This window comes from Chiloscyllium punctatum, chromosome 30 (assembly GCF_047496795.1).
Source record: "Chiloscyllium punctatum isolate Juve2018m chromosome 30, sChiPun1.3, whole genome shotgun sequence".
NCBI lineage: Eukaryota > Metazoa > Chordata > Chondrichthyes > Orectolobiformes > Hemiscylliidae > Chiloscyllium > Chiloscyllium punctatum.
Window position 1 is genome coordinate 23,616,543 of NC_092768.1, and position 22,993 is coordinate 23,639,535.

The 22,993-nt window shown below is 42.0% G+C and overlaps 2 protein-coding genes across 3 annotated transcripts in view; one reads left to right on the top strand and one right to left on the bottom strand.

Annotated features, from left to right (window-relative positions):
- Positions 1-22,993, top strand: part of LOC140455111 (butyrophilin subfamily 3 member A2-like) — a 307,710-nt gene that overhangs the window by 250,056 nt on the left and 34,661 nt on the right. The window lies entirely within an intron of this gene.
- LOC140455282 (butyrophilin subfamily 3 member A3-like) lies at positions 1,342-22,278 on the bottom strand. Of its 2 annotated transcripts, XM_072550026.1 has the most exons (9): positions 22,155-22,278; positions 21,273-21,360; positions 17,639-17,986; positions 13,670-13,954; positions 12,243-12,362; positions 11,587-11,619; positions 8,645-8,671; positions 7,420-7,446; positions 1,342-3,969 (listed from the first exon to the last, which is right to left on the bottom strand). In XM_072550026.1, the coding sequence occupies exons 2-9, from the start codon at positions 21,328-21,330 to the stop codon at positions 3,452-3,454; spliced, it is 1,416 nt and encodes a 471-aa protein (XP_072406127.1). In that variant the 5' UTR covers positions 21,331-21,360; positions 22,155-22,278; the 3' UTR covers positions 1,342-3,451. The 2 variants fall into 2 exon arrangements, with proteins under 2 accessions (XP_072406127.1, XP_072406128.1); XM_072550027.1 differs by lacking the exon at positions 8,645-8,671.

Genomic DNA, 22,993 nt, shown 5'->3' on the forward strand with positions numbered 1-22,993 from the left:
TTGTGCATTGGAAATCATGTCTCACAAACTTGATTGAGGATTTTGAAGAAGTAACAAAGAAGATTGATGAGGGCAGAGCAGTAGTTGTGATCTATATGGACTTCAGTAAGGCGTTCAACAAGGTTACCCATGGGAGACTGATTAGCAAGGTTAGATCTCATGGAATACAGGGAAAACTAGCCATTTGGATACAGAACTGTCTCAAAGGTAGAAGACAGAGGGTGGTGGTGGAGGGTTGTTTTTCAGACTGGAGGCCTGTGACCAGTGGAGTGCCACAAGGCTCGGTGCTGGGCCCTCTACTTTTTGTCATTTACATAAATGATTTGGATGCGAGCATAAGAGGTACATACTGTTAGTAAGTTTGCAGATGACACCAAAATTGGAGGTGTAGTGGAGAGCGAAGAGGGTTACCTCAGATTACAACAGGATCTAGACCAAATGGGACAATGGGCTGAGAAGTGGCAGATGGAGTTTAATTCAGATAAATGTGAGGTGCTGCATTTTGGGAAAGCAAATCTTAGCAGGACTTATATACTTAATGGTAAAGTCCTAGGGAGTGTTGCTGAACAAAGAGACCATGGAGTGCAGGTTCAAAGCTCCTTGAAAGTGGAGTCGCAGGTAGATAGGACAGTGAAGAAGGCGTTTGGTATACTTTCCTTTATTGGTAAGAGTATTGAGTACAGGAGTTGGGAGGTCATGTTGCGGCTGTACAGGACATTGGTTAGGCCACTGTTGGAATATTGCATACAATTCTGGTCTCCTCCCTATTGGAAAGATGTTGTGAAACTTGAAAGCATTCCGAAAAGATTTACAACGACGTTGCCAGGGTTGGAGGATCTGAGCTACAGGGAGAGGCTGAACAGGCTGGGGGCTGTTTTCTCTGGAACGTCAGCGGCTGAGGTTTACAAAATTATGAGGGGCATGATTAGGATAAAGAGGCAAAGTCTTCTCCCTGGGGTGGGGGAGTCCAGAACTAGATGGCATAAGTTTAGGGTGAGAGGGGAAAGATATAAAAGAGACCTATAGGGCAACTTTTTCATGCAGAGGGTGGTACAGGTATGGAATGAGCTACCAGAGGATGTGGTGGAGGCTGATACGATTGCAACATTTAAGAGGCATTTGGATTGGTATATGAATAGGAAGGGTTTGGAGGGATATGGGCCGGGTGCTGGCAGGTGGGACTAGATTGGGTTGGGATATCTGGTCGGCATGAATGGGTTGGACCAAAGGGTCTGTTTCCATGCTGTACATCTCAATGACTATAACTCTAACATTGAAAAAGACCTCGGTACATCAGTGAGAAAAGCCTGTCACCATCACATTAAAGAATCAAAATCATGAGAGAATTCAACCCAGCTTTATGGTCTGGACTTTTATGTACAGAATTTGCTCCCATGTCTATTTTCTCCACCTGTTGTATTTGTGTCAAACTGTGTCTTTGTCTGTCATTCCTTTGAGTTCTCACATGCACGTTCATGAATAAAGAGGTAAGCTTTAAATTGCATCGTAATGAATGGAAAATCCATTTTTCTCTTCTCATGCACAAAAGATGAAGTTAATTTACAATAAATGGTTATTTTTCCTGAAATGACAAAGCCTGGTGTGAATTAATTTTAACCTGGATCAGAGTCAGTTCGACAAACTGGGCATCTTGATGATTTAATTGGATACTTACACATTTGTGATGGTTCATGGAACATTTACACCCTGACTGAGATCGAATTATAATAAACAAATTATTTGAGTTCAGCAAAGAAGCCTGGTTTATTTTTGTTAGAAGTACAAAAGAGAACCAATTGGGTATTTTGAATTTAAACAAATGATGTCACTGGGGTGGTATATGAATAGGAAGTGGGGTGTGAATATGAATAATAGTGGGGTGTGGATTATCAGTGTATCTTCCCCTCCGTCATGACATTTAATTATACAATTAATACTGTACAAGTAAACACAAAATACTTAAGACAGTTGCAAGTTGCAGAACATGGAAATGAGCAACAGTTCAGGCAGTATTAACTAGACAGGAGACCAGGACCAGGAGTAGTTAACGTTCAGAATTAACGCAGTAACTGAGTTAATAGATAAATTGTAGGCGACACCCCCACAGTCTGCACTGGAAATGGCAGAGACAACCAAGACAAGGTCCGTCGATTTCTCAGCAACACATCCAGAAATTAGTGCCACCCTGTGTCATGAAATCTCATTCAATTTTTTTCCCCATCACAAGAGAGTCCAAATCTTCAGTCTTCAAGATCCAACATTGGAAGCAACTACTTTTTCTGAACTTCCTTCATCCCGCACTCAGCTGCAGTGTGCTTCTTTTTTCTGACCCCCATTCAAATAGTATCGAGTCATCAAACTCCCTGGGACATCTCCTGAGAGCTAACTGCCTGGTGTCTACTAATGACAGTACTTGTGTTGCCTGAAGCCATTTCTTTGCTTCGACATTCCCGGTTCCAAACTACAGTTAACCATTTCCCCCAGCAAACAGAGATTGAAACCAGAGAATCTTCTTACTCTCTCCCCAGGACCATGATGATAGAACCTACTCTGGGCTATCCTCAACCTGACCTCTTGATTATTCTTCATTTAGAATTTCTTCTTTGATAACACCTTTATCATAATTTAGCTCCAAGTTCCAAATAAAACCATCTCCCTCAACTTTATTTCTTTACAAGCAGCTTCGGCATGACATCTTTGGCTCTTCAGCAAAGCAAATCTACCGACTGTTTTATGATCTTCCTTTCCTAGATGTTAACCTCTTAAAGAAACCTTGCCCTGACCTTTCAGCTGTAATGGAATTCAAGATGCTTTTCTTTGCAGTTATCCCATTTTCTAAATGCAAACTTAACTCCAGAGTAAAAGCTACATACTCACTGCACCCTGAAGGAAAAGGGTCACTCAGCTTGAAACATTAACTCTGATTTCTCTCCACAGATACTGCCAGACCTGCTGAGCTTTTCCAGCAATTTCTATTTTTGTCTCAAAATCTCTTTCAAATGATTTTGTTAAGTGTGACATTGCTTCCCACATCAGGTCTTCATTCTTGATATTGTAAATCCAGCTCATTTACTTTTGAAGTACAGTGCAAAGCTGGCCCTCATCTGGTTCCAGCTGGCAGGCACAAGCCACATTAACCACCTCCAAACCAACGTCAGACTCAGTTGAAGTGAAGTCACCAGTAACAGGGATGCCTTTATAATCTGGGAGTAGATGGATGGCAAATCCACCAGTTAGCAACTCCTGATGATCCCCAGCCTATCAGTGGTTCACATGGAGGGAAACCTCCTCCTCACTGTGAAGCTGACCAAACACATATTTACATGACTTACAGCTTTGACAATCAGACAATGTTTTGTAAAAAGGGATGATCCCAGATTCCTTTCTTCCTATTAAACTGTAAAATACTTTGGAGAAACTTTCAGGTCAGAAACGTTTCACAGAAACAATGCTAAACTGGGCAGATTCTCAGCCATTTGTCACAGTGTGTTGTACTGAAGAAAGGATAAACTTTCTCTGTGAATTCACACCCAGTGAAAGTGTACAAGTAAATCTTTGTACCTGTACTGTAAAATGAAACAATCCCAGACTCATAGCTGAGATAAACACCAATTTTCCTCGGAATCTCACCAGTTTGGATATCAGATGTTTTTTCAAAGTTTGCCTGAAATTTATTCTCAGTCCTCCCAATTGTCCAAAACCCATTCTTTGGTGTCAACTGGATTTCTCTCTTCCTCTCCACAGACTCTGTGGCTACTCCCACAGTCCAGTGCTGATTCCCCACGAACTCCACCTCCCAGTAGTGTGAGCCTGAAGTAAATCCCTCTGATCCAAGCATTGATTCATAGACTGTAAACCTCTCTTCATTGTCATGGACACTCAGTGCTATCTGGGTCAATCTCACGTTCTTCTGATCTTTAGATACCTCAAGCTTTGGATTTGCTGTTTCTGTATCCAGGGTTACAGAGACTGAAAATACAAAGGGAAAAATTAATGAGGCTCAATTAAGTCAATCGATAATAATGATCGAAATCCAAAACAAAGAAAAGTTGATTGTATCAAGAATCATATTCTGGAGAACAAAAACGTATAATCTGTATCATTCCTGGCTGATACATAGATGCCTGAAAGTACTTTACAGAGAGGAAACAATGAATGAAAAACAGGATTTCAACAGGACACCTTTTAAAGGGACTGTAAACATGTAGAAACAAATTTGAGGGGAGAATGTCAAAGGGAAGATTGTGATGAATAAAAGCTGTCTCGAAAACTTAATTTGTGAGGGTAGAGAAAGCAAAGTTCAAGTTGATGAAAACTGGAGTCTTTATGGGGGTAGGGCTTATGTCCGAAACATCGATTCTCCTGTTCCTTGGATACTGCCTGACCTGCTGCGTTTTTCCAGCAACACATTTTCAGCTCTGATCTCCAGCATCTGCAGTCCTCACTTTCTCCTCTTTATGGGGGTAGTGGAGTTACAGAAACATAAAATGGTCAGTTCTGGGAAAACTGAGAGAATGTAAAACGTTCTGATGAAAAGTCATTGTGCTAGAGCCTGAAGCTTTACCTTCCCTTCACCACAGCTGTTTACTGATCTGTGGAGTATTTCCATCAGTTTTTGCTTCATCTTATTGTAATAAAAAATTGATGTTGAGATCCAAACATCTGAGGTACTATGGTCCATGAGCAGGAGAATTGCACACCCTGACCTTTTCACCTCATGACCTTACCATCAAGATGGCTCTGATACAGGATCCAATTCTACCAAATATGGGAACCATCTCAATCTTCTCTCAATCCTCTGCAAAGTGCGTGTAGGTATTTTTGACAGGCTAACAAGTGGTACTAAATGTAGCAATGGCCTGCTCACCAATGCTTAGTTTCAGCATATTAGGATGGCTCAGTTCCAAACTTTAATGCAATTTTTCTTCAAATGTGAGCAAAAAACTGAAATGCAGACGCAAGGTGACTGCAACTGTACTTGACAACAAGGCAATATTTGACAAAGTGTGGTGCCAAAGGATCCTTGCAAAATGGAAGCCGCTTGGAGTCAAGGGGGCAGAATTGATCACTGCTTGGATTCCTTTCCAGTCCAAAGGAAGATGGTTGTTGTTGCTGGAAGTCAATAATCTCAGTAGAGAACATCACTGCAGCAGCTCCTCAGGAAAGATACTTTCTCATCGATCCGCCCAGAAATGTGATGAAACACTTCCTCCTAGGTCCAACCATCTTCAGCTGCTTGGGGTAAAATATTCAGCACCATTCACCAGTCCTCAGATACTGAAGCAGTCTGCACCTTTATGCAACAAGACCTGGACAACATCCAAGCTTGGACTGTTAAATCATATTCATGATAAAGGAATGCCAAGTAATTGCCTACTTTTTTCCTCTTGACATTCAACAGCATTGCCATCATGAAAGCTCATCAACTTTATGCAGGTGGCCACTAGCTACAAATGTAACTGGATCAGCCAAATCAATACTGAAGCTACAACACCAGGTCTAAGGTTGGGGATTCTGCGGTCAGTATCTCATGGCTTGACACTCCAAACCACAGAGAATGCACTAGTCAGTAGTCTGATTGATGCCTTGCCTAGAGAGTGCCAACAACACTCAAGAATCACAGTATCATCGGGGATGGGTTTGATAGAAAGAGGAGGAGCCATGTCTTTATTGGGTAGCCCTTGGCACCCTGTACTCAATTTGAAGGAATGTGTGGGACCTAAAAAGGTCAGGCACCAGGGAGGGCCTGAGAGTGTAGGTATTGTGAGAAATCTCCAGGAACCTTGTATAACCTGAAGAAACGGTTTGTAATGGTTTCAGCACAGCTGTACATTGAATGTAAGTCTTTCCTTCAGACCAACATGTTATCAAGGATCTCCAACACATGGGAAAATCCAGCGATGAACCCGATTCCTATAAACTTCTCACACTGATCATTGAGATTGGAAACCCAAAGGTAACGGCTGGCTCTCTTCAGTGTATCTATGGTGGCCTTCTTGACTCAGTGATGAATCCCAGAATGGGAGATCCTGTATATGTCTCCAACAATCCATGGTGTGATCCTGAACCAGAATTAAAATGGAGTACCATTCTCTTTCACCCTGTTCCTTGGGCAGAAATTACATAACTTTGAAAACACGTGCAAACAGATTCAAGAACAGCTTCTTCCGGCTGTGACCAGATTTATGTACAAACCTATCATATTAGAGTTGATCTTTCTCCACAGCCGCAACACTGTATTCTGTTCTATTATCCTGATGTACTTAGTCTGGATAGCATGCAAAACAATACTATTCACTGTATCTCAGTAAATCAAACTATAGATTTGGGGATTTTTGGGTGCAGCTCCTCATTCATCTGAGTGCATGATACAGTGACCATCTTCCTGCAGAGACACAGTCTTTGACACCTTTGCTGCTCTGATATTGTTAGGTCACTGGGCCTCTGACGATGAGCCCTCTCTGGTACACACTGCTGTTTGGACTCTGGGAGCAGTATGTACCATTTACTAGATGCACTGGAGGCACTTACTGAGCTTCCTTCTACAGCACCTTATAAAAGTCACAATAGCATTGATGGTGGTTATTTAGCCAACAAGTCAATGAATGGCTTTACACACAGTTGGCAATCAGTCCTGTTCCCCTACTTTAATCCCCAAACCTTGCAGCTTTCCATCCATCATTTGTCCATTTGATTTCCTGCTAAACCACCACCGAGGAAGATATTGGAATCAGACGCGTGGGGTCATCACCACCCTTCAAGGCCCCTTCAAACTCCCACACCATCCTGAATTGGGACTATACTGCTGTTCCTTCACTATTGTTGGCTTAACATTCTGGAAATTCATCTCAACAGCTTTATGGGAACACCAACACCATGTGGACTCCACCAAGTCGCCCAACACTACCTCCTCAAAGACAATAAAAGAATAGATAACAAATGTACACATTGCAAAAATAAAATACAGCTAAAGATGACTGGACCATGAACAATACCTCAAGGAGCTTCTGCAACATCCTCAGGCTAAATTAAATCAGCAACAGACCGGGGGTCACGGAGTGGAAAGAATGAAAGAGACAGAGACTGAATGATATTAATTATACCCATTAAAAATCAGACATTCTTCAATTTGAAAGCTTGCTTTCTAAGTTCACACGGCTGGGCTGTGAGCCACCCAATAGTGATGCAGATTGGAAACTGCATCCATGCTGCTCTTTATCTGCCATTCATTCCCATCGATAGATGGAAAACTGTGGGCAGTGTCCCTGCTATTTCCCAGTAGGTGCTGCTGGTGATTGAGACACTGAAGCAACAACATGCACCCAGAAAATTACCCTGAAGGATCCAAGTTGTTACTGGAGAGTGACAAGAGAAGGTGATCAAGAGATAAAATCCCTTGTTATCACAGGAGGATCTTACCTTTATGCTTAGAAACGTTCTCCCAATCTGAAATCAGAAATAATAAACCAATAAAACAGGAGAAATCAGCATGTACTTAAATCCACACAAGAAAACGGACTGTGATTTTTATTTAACTGCTGGCTGTGAATTGGACGTTGTTAGTCTCAAAGTGTTGGTCTTGTTAATCTGGGTGGCAAGGAAGCAATTTCCTCATTCCAGTCTTGAGCCTTTTAAGAATCTATTTCAAAGTGTCATGTCACTTACAGGCGTTACATTTTACATCCTCTTCCTGTGTGAGGGCACAGAGTGCAGGGACAGGTCAGTTGGTATCATCTATAATGGCCACAGAAAACAAGTGCCAGACGATGACCATCTCTGAGAAATGGGTATCAAACCAACTCCCTGACAGACAACACTATCACCATCACTGATTGATTACCAACAACATTCTGGGAGTTGACCATTCACCAGAAACTTAACCAGATTAACTACATAAATACTGTGATGATAAGAACAGGGAAATCTGAGGTCAGTAACTCACTTCCTGACTGCCCAATGTCAGTCTACAAGTTAGGAATGTGATGAAATACCTGTCACTTGCCTGGAGAGGTCCTGTTACAACAACACTGCGTAAGCTTGACCCGGTGCAGGACCAATCAGCCTGATGGTTCAGAACTCCACCCACCAGCATTGCAGTGAGACAGCAGAGTGTCCCACCGATAAACTGCACTGTGGGAACTCACTGCACCATCAGTGTTCTCTGATAGCTCCCTACAACCTGCACCACATCGATATCCAGGTAAAGCAGGGTCAGTGAAACACCATTCCTGACCATGCACCATACTGATTTGGAACTATGTCACAACTCCTTCACCGTCACTGGGTTAAAATCCTGGAACACCTTTCCTTCCAGTCCAGTTGGAGATGGGACCTGCAGCTTCTTACTCACAATTCATGGTCCACATAATAAAACCCAACCCCATCTGGTGTTTTGGTGACCCTGGGGGTGGGGGGGTGGGTGGTTTCCTACACAGTTTGGGAAGTACTGCTCCAGCCTTGACTATGATAATACACTACAGGCTGCCCTCCCAGATTTTATCTTCTATAAACTGGAGGTCACGGAGAACTCTGCTGCTGTGTCTTAACTTGCACCAAATCTCACACTCAGCTCTCAGCCCTCTCCTTACTGACCCGCACTGGCATCAATATAAAACAACCTTTCAAGTCAAAGAGTAGAGTATACCTGAATCACTGACAGATTTCCACCGATCTAAAAAAGAAATCAAACTGTTAATACACTTCATTGATAAGGTTGTCACAAACCTTAAAATATTGACAGAGACATCAATATGATCCCGACTCAATGTGATCCCAATGTGATCCCAATGTGATACCATGGTACCTGCCGCTGTTTAAGAAGGCAGCTCACCACCACCTTCTCAAGGGCAACTGGAGATGACAATAAATGCTGGCCCAGCCAGGAAAGCCCATTTCCCACGAGTGAATTAAATCAAAAAGGAATCTCCATATTTGAAGTGGTTTGAGTGGTTTGAGCACTTTAGCCTGACAGGTGTTAGCCTCGGTTCAGTTGTATCTCTCTCACCTCTGAGTCAGGAGGCTGTTGATTCTCCTCCAAAGACCTCAGCATGTAACCAAGCTGACCGTCCCAGTGCAGTCCTGAGGGAGTGCTGCACAGTCAGAGGTGCCATCCTTCAGGTGAGATGTTAAACCTAGCTTTGTCTGCTTCCTCAGATGGACATAAAACTTCCCCATGGGACTACTCTGAAGAGCAGTGGGGGTTGACCCTGGTCAATATTATTCATGAGTCAACATCACAATTCTGCCATCCTTATCCAGACTGACCTCCAAGTAGCTCCAGGCCAACAGTAGTGTCACTGACTCCTAACTGCCGTCTGAAATGGTTTGCAAGCCTCTCAATTGTAACAATCATAGAATCCTCACAGTGTGGAAACAGGCCATGCAGCCTAACAAGTCTACACCAACTCTCCAAAGAGGACCCCACCTGGATTCACCCCGACTCTATCCCTGTAAGCCTGCATTGCCCATGGCTAATCCATCTAACCTACGCATCCCTGGACACAATGGGAAATTTAGCATTGCCAATCCACCTAACCTGCACACATTGGACTGTGGGAGGAAACTGGAGCGGCCAGAGGAGACCCATGCAGGTGCAGGGAGAACATGCCAACAACAGACAGTCACCCAAGGCTAGAATTAAACCTGTGTCCCTGGCACTGTGAGGCAGCAGGGCTAACCACTGAGGCACCGTGCCACCCATGTTGGCAGAGAGCCTGGTAGAGGTTAGATCTATGAAACGTTTCTCTTGAAGAAAGGAAATACTTTAAAGATTTTAGGAAATAGCTTATCTCAGTGTCAGGGTTTTTGTGTGAAAGGTCCACACCAGAAATGTTTGTTTCGAACCAGGAAGGAGTTATTTGAGGTTGAGAATGTTTAAGATCATTGTGTGACTATTCAAGGAAGAGTTACCAAAGACAAGGATTTGAAAGGAATTGTGAAGTGAAGCATTGATATGATACAGAAGGGATTCTCCGTGGTGTCTGAGTACAGTAAAATAATGCTGTTGGAATCAAGAGGATTTTATTTTTAATTGTGTGTTTCTAAAACTTTCAAATTGTGTTAAATCTGAATACCCTTGTTGGTTCTTTGCTACCATCTTTTCAGTCACAGAGCTGTACAGCATAGAAACAGACCCTTCAGTCCAACTCCTCCATGCTAACCAGATATCCTAAAGTAATCTAGTCCCATTTGCTAGTATTTTGTCCATGTCCCTCTGAATCTTTCCTATTCATATGCCCATCCAGATTCCTTTTAAATGTTGGAATTGTGCCAGCCTCCCCCACTTCCTCTGGCACCTCATCATCATCTGCATGAAAAAATTGCTCCTTTTAAATCTTGCCCCTCTCACCTTGAATCTATGCACCCGAGGTTTGGACTCCTCCACCCCAGGAAAAAAGCCTGGACTATTCACCCTCTCTATGCCCCTCATGATTTTATAAACCTCTCCGCTCTAGGGAAAATAGACCCAGCCTATTCAGCCTCACCCTTGTTAATCTTTTCCGAACCCTTTCATGTTTCACAACATCCTTCCTGTTGCAGGAAGACCAGACCTGAGTGCAGTATTCCAGAAGTAGCCTTATCAATATCCTGTACAGCCACAACATGACTTCCCAATTCCTATACTCACTGCACTGTTCAATAAAGGAAAATGTACCAAATGCCTTCTTCACTTCCCTGAATACCTGGAACCCCACTTTCAAAGAGCTATGAACTTGTACTCCAAGGTCTCTTTGTTCAGCAATACTCCCCAAGACCTTACCATTAAGCCTGTAAGTCGTGTCCTGATTTGACTTTCCAAAATGCAGCACCTCACATTTATCTAACTTAAATTCCATCTGGCACTCCTAAGCCCATTGGCTCCTCTGATCTAGGTCCTATTGTACTCTGAGGTAACTTTCTTTGCTGTCTACTACACTGCCAATTTTAGTGTCATCTGCAAATTTACTAACCAAACCTCATGTTTACATCAAATTCATTTACAGGGCAACCCCCATATCTGTGTAATCATTCTCCGCGGTTTCAGTTACCCACGTTTATCTTGGCCTAAACATACAATAAGGAACCTTCTGGAACCAGAGGGCTGCCAGGAAGGTAAATTTCCCATTGAAATGAATGGGTTCACTCCTATCCGTGATTTCGGCGTACCGCGGTAGGCCGTGGGATGTGCTCCCCTCAGGTTCAGTGGGACTACTCTATATTAACAGCAAAAAGCAGTGCAGCCAGCGTCCTCCTTGCGACACACTGTTGGTCACAGCCTCCAATCTGACACGTAATTATTTATTTTATCATCAGTACTGCATCCTTCTGTTTCAGTGAATGACCACCTCATTAAATAAAAAGAAATAAACTATGATCTATCAAGCTGGACTGTAGTCTGTGATTTCATTTGTTCCGTAATAACAACTCAGCAACATATATCCGAAACAGTGCAAATTTTGCAAAGATACTGCTTGTATGGTGAATTATGCACAAAATAATCTTCAAACAGATTGTTTGACAGGCATTATTTAGCAGGATAGATGTACCATCTACACATCGAAATACCTCAGCCCTGAGCTATATTACACATTTTTCATAATTTCTTACCATATTGTACAATCATCTTGTCATGCTGCAGTTCTGAAAGAAATTCAACAAATACAAATATTAAAAATGAATTGATTAGTCTGATGTGCTTTCATTGACTACAAATATGAGTAAATAGCATTCAATCCCATATGAAACAAACCAAGACTGGCACTTCCACCAGGGCGGACAAAGAGTGGAGCTGGAAAAAACACAGTAGGTCAAACATCAGAAGAGAAGGGGACTCAATGTTTCAGGTCGGAACCTTTCATCAGGACATTTCTCCACTGTAATACTCATCAAGCTCTGTTACCTTTTAGGTGGTAAAGTGTTAGACTGCATTGCAGTTCACGTTGTATTATACCATCAAATTGGTTTACTTCTGTTGAGGATTAGAGAGGAGGTAGATCAATCAATTAAACAAGAAGTATTGAAGGAAAATTGGAAACAATGATATCTGACAAAAAAACTTAAAACTGAGGGCTCTCTTAGACATGCTGCTGCCTTCATTAGTACAGCGATCTCCTCCCCTCCCACTGGGACCAAGATTATAAGGACTGAATTATTACAAATATAATGGAACACAACAACTGCAACAAAAACCATTGGTTCAGTTTGAACATTTCTCTGAAGTCCCGAATCTGTGTTGTCCATTGTCACTGAGTCTGAAACTGTACCTTTGATATTTCTTAATTGTTTCACAATCCAAATGATCCCAGCGATTAAAATAATGATGACAAGACAGAGCATCAGAGATAAAAACACCAGCCAGCCTGAGACAGAAGGGAAGAATCCATCTGGAAAGTAAATGGCAGTTAATTAGATACTTATAATTTCAGATACATTCCACAGGAATCATGACTAAGTTTAGCACATTTTCAGGTCTATAGTCCCTGAAGTGAAAACTTGGGTCTCCATCAACTCACCCATATCATTCTCTTATCCTTGAGTCATTTGGATCGCATTAATTACAGATTTTGCACAGACTGCTCACTGCACGGCTAACCCAACTGGCCAAAGCTGGCCCCTATAAATATGTGGATCAAAAATGGACCGTGTCATCGAACTCCGGTGATGTTGCAGGGGTAGTGTCACTGAGGCCCAGGATAAAGCTCTGGGGATACAGGTTCAAACCCAGCACAGCAGTTAATGGAATTTAAATTCAACAAATGAAATCTGGAGTTTGAAACCAGTCCCTGTAATGGTGACTGGGAAGCAAATATCAATTGTTGTAAAAACCCAAGTGGTGAACAAAAGTTCTTGAGAGGAGGGAAATTGGCCGTCTTTGCCTGACCTGGCCTACTTGTGACTCCAAACCCACAGCAATGTGCCCTCTAAAATGGGTGAACAAGCCACTCAGTTCAAGGACTGTTATAGATGGACAACAAATTAAAGAAGTTTGTCAATTTGACGTAAGAAGCCAGCCTTATTCGAACTTTGCCACATTCTTTTGTGCTAATATCAATTTACAATATTGTGTTTTTTGTGCTATGTGCAATTTATTAACAAACAGACGAAAGATACCAAGATGAATGTCATCTAGTCTAGCAGCACCAACAACCTGGTGAAAATTACTCTGTGGTCTGCCTGCATTTGTCAATCTTTCAGGACAAACAGCTGTCAATAACTGTGTATTGTGGGATTGTACGTTCCAAGCTGCTGGATGACACGCTGGGAGCTCGGAAAATCCATTGTAATGCCCAATGGAAAAGCACAATAGCCTGAGACACTCTCACAAAAGCTTTGTTTTTTTAAAAATCAGCCTTTTCAAAGATGTTATTGCACACCTCTTGAGTAGGTGGGACTTGAAACCAGACCTTCTGGCTCAGAGGTAGGGACACTACTACTATGTCACATGAGGCTGGATCCCATGTCAAATCCCTCAAGTTTTCTGCACCAGACAATGTTTCACATGAAATATAAATGTGTACTGTAAATATCAACTCAAATTGTAAATGTACAGAGGCACCTCAGAGTTGGATACTGCAGTCACAAGTGAACTCCATGCACCATTAAGTTCTAACTGCTCCGTTATTTGTTTTAATGGAGTTCGTGAACAGAGTGTTTATTTTGAAAATAAAACTGTATTTTATCATGAACCGACCTGCTATCTGGATTTCTGCTTCTTGTTCTTCTTTCAACAGCTTGTTCTGTAGGAGACACTTGAAGCTGTTTGTTGCATCTTTTGTTACAGCGACACTGCTCTGGACATTGACAAGGCCATTCAAGTCACGTCGGTAGTTTATTTCCGACTGTGCCGTTAGGTTCTGGCCATTCCCACCAGTCCATGATATCTGGGGCTGTGGGAACCATCCATTAGATTCACACATAAGCTGAATTCCATTTTTACGGTAACCATCGATCTGGATCCAGTGCTCACGGCCCAGTGCTACAACAATCAATAAACACTCGTTTAAACAGCTTCGAAACAAATTTTAACCCACATGTGAGTTCAGTTACTGTTATTGAAGGATAAAATAGTCTTAGCATTTCTGTGACATGATTCATACGAAGTGTACTGAATTTCATCACAAAATATATTTTTATCTAATGATCCAACAATTAAAACAAAAAGAAATACAAACGCCTGTGAGAGACAGTAAGAGGAGGGGTTGGGTTGATAGGGGACCGTAAAGGGATCCATCCCAAAAACCGAAATTGCTGGTGAAACTCAGCAGGTCTGGCAGCATCTGTAGACAGAAAGCAGAGTTTACGTTTCGAGTCTGATGACTCTTCATCAGAACTTTGTTTCAAATCTCCCCCAGCTGCAGTTCTTTGTTTTATAATAAAGGGATCTGTGCCTGGAAGCAGGAGGTGTGACTGAGTTATTTTCTGAGTATTATGTTTTAGTCTTTGACAAAGTAGAAGATCCAGATGAAGTCATAGAGAGAGAGGAGAGGTGGTACAGACATTGGATGAGCTAAAACTTAATAAAAGGAGAGCTATTCAATAGGCTGGCTGAACTTCAGCTGGTAATTCACTGTGACCAGATGGAATACATCCAAAATTACTGAGGGAAGGGTTCTGACATAATCCTCCAGGCCTGCTCAGCTACAGTCAAGGTTCCAGAGAATTGCAGATGTGCAAATTTCATACACCTTTTCAAAAACACATTTTTAAAAAGGTGAAAAGATAAATCCAGCAACCATAGGCCAGTTTATGTAATTTTTGTGACAGGGAAGCTTTTAGAACTGAAAATCTCAGAGAAAATTAACAGTTACTGAGCTAACTATGGATTAATTCAGGGTGGTGCTGGTAAAACACAGCAGGTCAGGCAGCATCCAAGGAGCAGGAAAATCACTGTTTCAGGCAAAAGACCTTCAAGTAGGAAAACTTCTTCAAGGCAGGCAGCCTTGCAAGAGGATTCGCAGTCGGGTTAAAATCAACGAGGTAAAAACAAGGACTGCAGATGCTGGAAACCAGAGTTTAGATTAGAGTGGTGCTGGAAAAGCACAGCAGGTCAGGCAGCATCCAAGGAGCTGGAAAATCAACATTTCGGGCATTTAACTCTACTGCAAATCCTCTTGCAAGGATGCCTGCCTTGAAGAGAAGGGCTTTTGCCTGAAACGTCAATTTTCCAGCTCCTTGGATCCTGCCTGACCTACTGTGCTTTTCCAGCACCACTGTAATCTAGACTCTGGTTTCCAGCATCTGCAGTCCTTGTTTTTACCTAGTTGATTTTAACCCTACTGCGATTAATTCAGCTCGGCCAGCTGTATTTGTACAGGAAATCAGCATTTAACATTATTAACTCCGAATAATTCACAAAGAGAGCCCTGATAAGGGCATTACAATCGTAGCCCTGTATATGGACTTTCATAAGTTTTGGAATACCTCAAAGTTCACCTTGACCGAGTATTGCTTCTCCAGCAACCCAACGCAGATATTAGAGGGAATTCAAAGTGTCTCAAATGTTGCTCAGTTTCTAAAGCTGGCAAGTTTTGCACTTGGCATTTAAATTAACTTTATCCTTAATTGATCGGCTCTTCCCAATCAGAGGTACATGAGCACGAGGCAGCCACAGAGTGATGAGGGGACTGGTTAGGCCTGATAAACAGGAGCTGATTCATGTCTCTGAAATTCTAGCTACATTAAACACAGGAGACTCCTATTAGTGCACAAAGTTGGTTGAACATAGCTTCAGGGAACTTCACTTCGAAGATTTCTCACAGTGATGTACAAAGCACCATTCGGATATTTGAAACTAAAACAAGGAGTGGCCTGAGATAGCCACCAAATAACAGTATGACCCAAGAGCTGAGGTCTGGAGTCACTAATGTAGCCAGCAGGTTGGTGATTGGTTGGGAGTTTATTTTCCTCTAAAGTTAGAGCAGTCATTTAAATTATGGCCATTGTAACTGAAGCACTGCATTACATTTATAGTTTGATAAATTCCCGCCTCAGGCGACTGACTGTGTGGAGTTTGCACGTTCTCCCCGTGTCTGCGTGGGTTTTCTCCGGGTGCTCCGGTTTCCTCCCACAGTCCAAAGATGTGCAGGTCAGGTGAATTGGCCATGCTAAATTGCCCGTAGTGTTAGGTAAGGGGTAGATGTAGATGTAGGGGTATGGGTGGGTTACGCTTCGGCGGGGCGGTATGGACTTGTTGGGCCGAAGGGCCTGTTTCCACACTGTAAGTAATCTAATCTAATCTAATATCATTCAGTGATGTATTAGTGTTACCGAAATACAACATGATGGAGACAGCAAGATGGCTGTGGTGCAGCTGTAACAAGCACCAAGGTGATCCACAGCAACCACATCTGCAGGAAGGGCCTACAGCTCAAGGAACGTAGCCTCAGAGGTGATGGGCTGAAGGTGAAACTTCAAACTCTGCAATGGATCAGGGAGGAAGAATGGAAATTTGACACTGTCCCAGGAAGCAGCCATATCTCATTAGTCAGATACTTCAGGTCTGGTGCATGGTGAGGGACAGAATGATGAAAGGGTGGGAAATGAGGCAGTTTTATCATCCCGAAGGTAACAGAGGAGGAGAAGGAGCCTCAGCCCATGCGCCTGTCCAACAGCTTCGGAGGTTATTACAGGGGCTTCAGGAAGGGTGAGGAAACTGATGACAACACCCAGGATGACAGTACCATCCAGTGGGGGCAGAGTGAGATACGATTAATTCATGATCACATTTCAAAGGATTCTCTAGATAAGAGTGATCGTAACATTACAGAATTTCACACTTAGATTGCGAGTGAAAAACTAGAGTCTTATATGTTAAGGCATTTACAAAGGAATGAAGAGAGAATGGGCTGAAGCAGACCATCTGCAGCACATTAAGGTAATTATGGCAATATCAAATTGAACTTAAAAACATAAAATGCTCCAAAGATTCATAGGAAGACTGAAGGTCAAGAACATTTTAGCAATCAGCAAAGAATGACTATGAAAAAAAGGAAAATTTTGAGTCCAAGAGAAATACAAAAACAGAGAGTAAGAACTTCTATAAATTTACACTGTAAGGCAGCACTTCTAATTGTCAATGTAGCCTGGTGTTCGTGCCATTCCAATCACAGGGGAAGGAATCCTTTCCATATTGGATCACAGGCTTGGCCAGTCATGACTGTCCTTGAGTATCCATCTTGGGGATCAAGGGATAGGAATTTGGGAAACATCTTCCCATCCCATATTAAAAGGGAAGAGTGGGAGGCAGAGAATATTCTGGTGATTTGGCCAATTCACCCATTTTGCTGCAGCCATTTTCTGAGCAGCAATGGATTTAAGCTTGAATGAGGAATGTCAAAATTCCATGATATTTTATGCAAACTCTGTGCAGATCTGTTTTGCACTTCATGTATTTACTTTTAGATAATTTACAAATGAAATGTACTTTTGAAATTAAAAAAGTTTAAAAAAATTGTCTATCTGAACTTTTACCATATCCAGGTACACCTTCCCCTGTTAGAAGAGTAGTAATTACTTCAGATTTTTTTCTGTGCATTATGAAATGCACAATGTGCAAGTATTTTTAACTGGATAAATAACATGTTTCATAAAAAAGCACTTGGATTTTGACTGAAGTATCAATTTGATTTGATACTCATTTGTCGTTAATGTGTTTACTCACCTCCAACTTTCAACTCAATTGTAGTTTCTTCAAAATTTGCCGTATCATCAACGGTACACAGGTATTTCCCCTCATCAGACACCCTCGTGTTCTTTATTCGAAGAGAAACATTGCCTTTGGATACTTCATCTTGAAACAGTTCAGTCCTTTTCCTGTAGGCCTGATGTTGAGCAGCGGTGTCATCTTGACCGTTTCTGTACGCGTGAACTGGTAACCGAATGTCTGATTTAAACCAGCGCACCACCATGTTGTTGACAAATACCTGAGGCACGAGGTAACAGTCCAGGACAGCATCTTCCCCCACAATGGCTACCACAGGATGGCTTGGGCCACTCACTCGGAATTCACCTGCAGAGTTAATGTCTCATTGAACTGCTCCAAATTTCAAACATATCAGTGATTAAACTTCAAAATCACTTTGTTATTAGACACTACAATTTTAATCAAACAGCTATGAGCAACACTTTGAATTTATTTTCCTTTGTAAATTAATTTATGATCCCATGTATCTACATTTATTATCCCTGGATAGCTGTACTCATTTTCCTTTGTACCTGTACTTACTGCACTATGGACTGTATTTATTGCACTATATAGCCGTTGAGCCAAAAGATTTATTTTTCAAAATCATTGTTTTTATTACCATAGAGATCAACAAACCAGAATTTACTGAAATACCCCAGTGATAAATAAGACAAGATTTCACTTGATCATCTTGAATGTAACCAAAACAAACAGAAATGACACAAATTAACAAGTGATTTGTTGCCAATTTTAACTCTAAATCACATATTATGTAGCTGATACAACAAAGATCAAGCTCACAAATTGGCAATTTCCTCGGTATAAATGGTCCAAATCTCAGCCACAAAGTCCTTCAAAGCCCAAGATCTTCTCAGGTAGAATTCCAGGTCTTTCTTTAGGGAATTACCCACCGATCTCCATCTGGCAATGGATCCCAACCAGAGTTCACTGGGCACAGACATGACAAGAACAGTGTATTCTGGATCTCCCTCTCTAACAGCATTGTGGGTCTAACTGACAGCACGTTGACTGCACAAGTTCAAGAAGGTAGTTCACCACCACCACCGCCTCCTGAAGGGCATCTAGAGGAGAGTAGTACACACTGGCTCAGCCAGCAATGACCATGTCCCCTGCCTAAATAAAGGAAACGGCCTGTCTCAGTCTGAGACTGTGTCACCTGGTTCTAGACCCCTAGCAGGAGAAACATTCCTTTATCCTTCCTTGTCAATCCGTCCTGGAATTATTCATGTCTGAATGAGGTCACTGCAGAAAATATAGATCCAGTCAGAAGGTCTGCCAACTGAACCAAGTCCACTTCACACAGCCTTTCCCTACTCCAACATCACACAGACTATGTTGTAACACAATGAACACAGTAAATAATGTCCAGTTTAATAAATTTGCGATGGGTCTAGTTTTCTTTAATTCATATGTTTCTCTTTACATCTGAGTATATCTGAGGCTGTTGCTAGGTAAGCAATAATCAATCAATCCTTTCTGGATGTAAACAAGAATTGAATGTTGCAGCTGACGTGGAGAAAAACAAATATTTCCAGCAGCAGTAGAACCAATCACAGAGTCACAGAATCCTTCAGCACAGAAGGTAGCCATTCAGTCCATCGTGCCTACACTGACGTATTACCCAGTGTCAATCTCCTGCCTTTTCCCCATATTTTTCAAAACTATTACCATCTAAATAATCATCCAATTCCCTCTGGAATGTCTCAACTGAACATTCCTCCACCACACTTCCAGGTAGTACATTCCATAGTCTAACTAGTTGCTGCGTGAAGATGTTTCTTACATCAGTTTTGTCTAATTAAATGTGCCTTTTCTAAACTGCTACTTCTTAAACAAACTTAACCATCAGAAAGTTCCTTACAGATTATTGATTACCTACATTAAATAATTGGGGTCATGAACCCCCAAAACCTAATATCGTTCGATGCCTTCACAAACATTTTATGGTCAAACCATATTTTTGGAAATTTCACTATATTGTGTAGGTCATTCCTTAAATTCATAAAACCATCTTAATATTTTGGGAAGGGGCTTGAACAGCTTTTAACTATTTATAAAGAACATAAGAACTAGGAGCAGGATAGGTTAACCGGCCCATTGAGCCTGCTCTGCCATTCAGTACAATCATCGCTGATCATACTGTGGACTCAGCTCCACTTCACTGCCTGCTCACCCTAACCTGATTCCTTTACTGTTCAAAAATGTATCTTTGCCTTAAAAACAATGCAGTAGCTTCAATTGCTTCACTGGGCAGGGAATTCCACAGATTCAGAACCCTTTGGGTGTAGAAGTTCCTCCTCAGCTCAGGCCTACATCTGCTCCCCCTTATTTTGAGGCTATGCCCCCTCATTCCCTGCCAGTGGAAACAACTTCCTTGCTTCTATCTTATCTGACCCCTGCATAATGTTTTTATAAGACTTCCCCCTCATTCTACAGAATTCCAATGAGTATAGTCCCACTCTTCTCAATCTCTCCTCACAAACCAACCTCCTCAACGCCAGAATCCACTGAGTGAACTCTCTCCTGTGTCAGGAGATGCTGAAGGGCTGGGAAAAAGTAATTTCTGAGGATGAGGGCACTGTCAGGGACAAATATCACCAAGACCACGATAGCGCTATTCATCACTGAGTGCCAGGGCAGACAGATCCTCATTGATACTCATTTCCAGTATGTTTGGGTTGGGTGAAGATATCACTCAGTTTTGTTGATGTCTGTTGCTGCAAAGACAAACAGCCTGGGTGTTTCCTGATTTAAAAAAAAAGTGTTTTGATTTGGTCTGTCTTTGCCCTTGCTAATCTTCACCAAAAGATTCCTTCCCCATTGGTTTGAACATTTCACATCATCTGCTGTTCCCACATTCAGGAATGGAGATTTTTGCGTGTTCTGATGACAACTGGAAAGACAATTACAGTCCATTCCGAGAGTGTCGTGACATCGAATGGTGTGAACAGAGGTTGGCTTGAGGCTTAATTCATGATCCTGTGTCCGAGAGCTGCACACTCAGTTCTCTTAGAGTCAGGATCATGGCTGAACTGATGTATGTTACTTCACCTTCCTGTCTTCCCCTGAACCTTGACTCACCTGTCAGTAAAACATATATCCAACTCAGCCATGAACATCATTAAATGTTCAGCTTCCACTACCTTCTTGGGAAGGAAATTCCACACTCTAAATGACCCTTGAGAAACAACAACATTCCCATCACCTTCTTAAAGGGAAGACTCCTTAATCTTCAACAATGTCCCTAGTTTCAGTCTCTCTCACACAAGAGAAGACATCAACCAAAAATCCGGTCTATTCAATCGCTTCAAGAACTTTAATGTTTCACAGTCATTGCTGTCATCTGTTATGAATTCATTTTAAGAAAAAGCCAAACTCTCTATTTGTTAAAACTGTGAAAGATTTTAAAGATATTATTTCTTCTGAACTACCCTTTGAACCTATTCTCTGTTACGATTCCAAAGCAAAATCACTGACCAAAGCATTAGTCAAGGTCCGAAATGTTCATTTAATAATAAACAGTTCCAACTTCACACCAGGATTGTGTGTTGTATCTAATCAATACTGATTAATTGTTAGTGTTCCTTACCATAGGCAGAGCATAGAATCCCAATCAGTAAAAGCAGAATGAGGTGAACTCCTTCCATCTTTGTGAGGTCTGTGCAGATTAACCTGGTCTGATACACAAACAAAATATAGCTGCCATTAGGGTCCTTCAATGTCTGCTTCAGAGTGGAAACATTTCATTGTTCAATACCCAATGTGTCAGAAACTCTATAAACACATTCTCCTGTCCAGATTAACACAATTCTTTCACATTGATCTTTTTTTCATCAAAAACATGTGTCCTTTCAGCCGAAAAATATCTGAGAGCAGCAATGAGACACGGAAAGGCTCTCAGTACCATCGAAAAGGAGCAGACAGCAGTGGAGAGGGATTGATGGATTGAGAGAGTAAGAGTTTTGGAGGTTAGGCCCTGGGAAGCTGGAGTCACTGCTGTCGATGGTGGGGACAGAAAACCGGAAATGGGAAAGAATGGAATCGGAGAATAGGCTCAGCACAAGAGAAACTCTTCAATTAAAGTTTATTTCAGGAAATGAAGCGTCACAACTATCTCCAGGATTGAATTATTTCTCTCTAAATAAAAACCCCAGTGGGTCAGGTTCTGTCTCATGGCCCTGACTATGTTCCTCCTTTTTCCTTCCGTCCCCAGTCTCTGTGTTTGACCCAGAGACTTTAATGTTACAGATTGCCTCTCCCTCCTGTTCCCTTATACTGACAGGAACCAGCTCCAGGCTCTGTTCAGCTGATCAGAGACATTGGAGAAAGTTCGCACCTTTTCCCTGGACAATCCCCAGCGGCTCCCCGTTCAACTCCTTGGATTTGATTGGGATCTTTCAGCGGGAATAATATCCACCCGATCCCACTGGGAATGACCCCTTCCTGAAATTAAAGAGGATTTGGGACTCACCTCTTACTTTCCCACAATCTGACCGAATATTTTCCGCCTTTTCCCGACAGATGTAAAAAGTAAAGACTTTCACAACAGCAGCCCCTCCCTGAGAAAAGTTCCTTTCGGTTTTGACTGAATTCACTCTTTGGGTTTTGCTCCGTCCTTCGGCCAAATGTGTAACTGCAGGGAAACTGCTCCTTAAACAATAATCCACCGAAAATTAATAATGTTGATAAAATTCATGGTCACCTCAATAAATGTCTTTAGTTGATGAAGTCTGTGTGTATATATTTCACGTCGGGAACAGAATTATGTTCCAGGCTACACTTTGAATTTCAGCCTCTGACTGCTCTGAGGGATCTGCATTGAGGCAGAGTTTGAGAAAGACCTGTCACTCCACAACATTGAACCTCAGTCACTAAACCTGTAAGAGAAATTCACATCCTCACAACACTCTGTGTGAAGGGGTTTCTCTCACTTGGCTCTTGTCTTTAATCTTACAGCACTTGATTCCCAGGCCATTGGAAACACTTTGCTGCCTCTCCATAAACTGCATTAAAAAATGAGCAACATTAGAAAATTAGTGAAACAACTGCACAGAGTCTGGGTCCCATCACCAGGTCACCCTTCACCTACTAGTGCACAGTACACTGGCTGCAGCCAATCAGCATAGAGTCAGTACTGAACTGAGGGTGTTTTTTGAACATAGAACAGTCCAGCACAGCACAAGCCCTTCAACCTTTGATGTGCCGACCTTTTAATCCTACTCTAAGATCAAACTAACCAACATAGCCTCCATTTTGCTATCATCCGTGTGCCTATCCAAGGGTCATTTTAATGCCCCTAATATGTCTGAC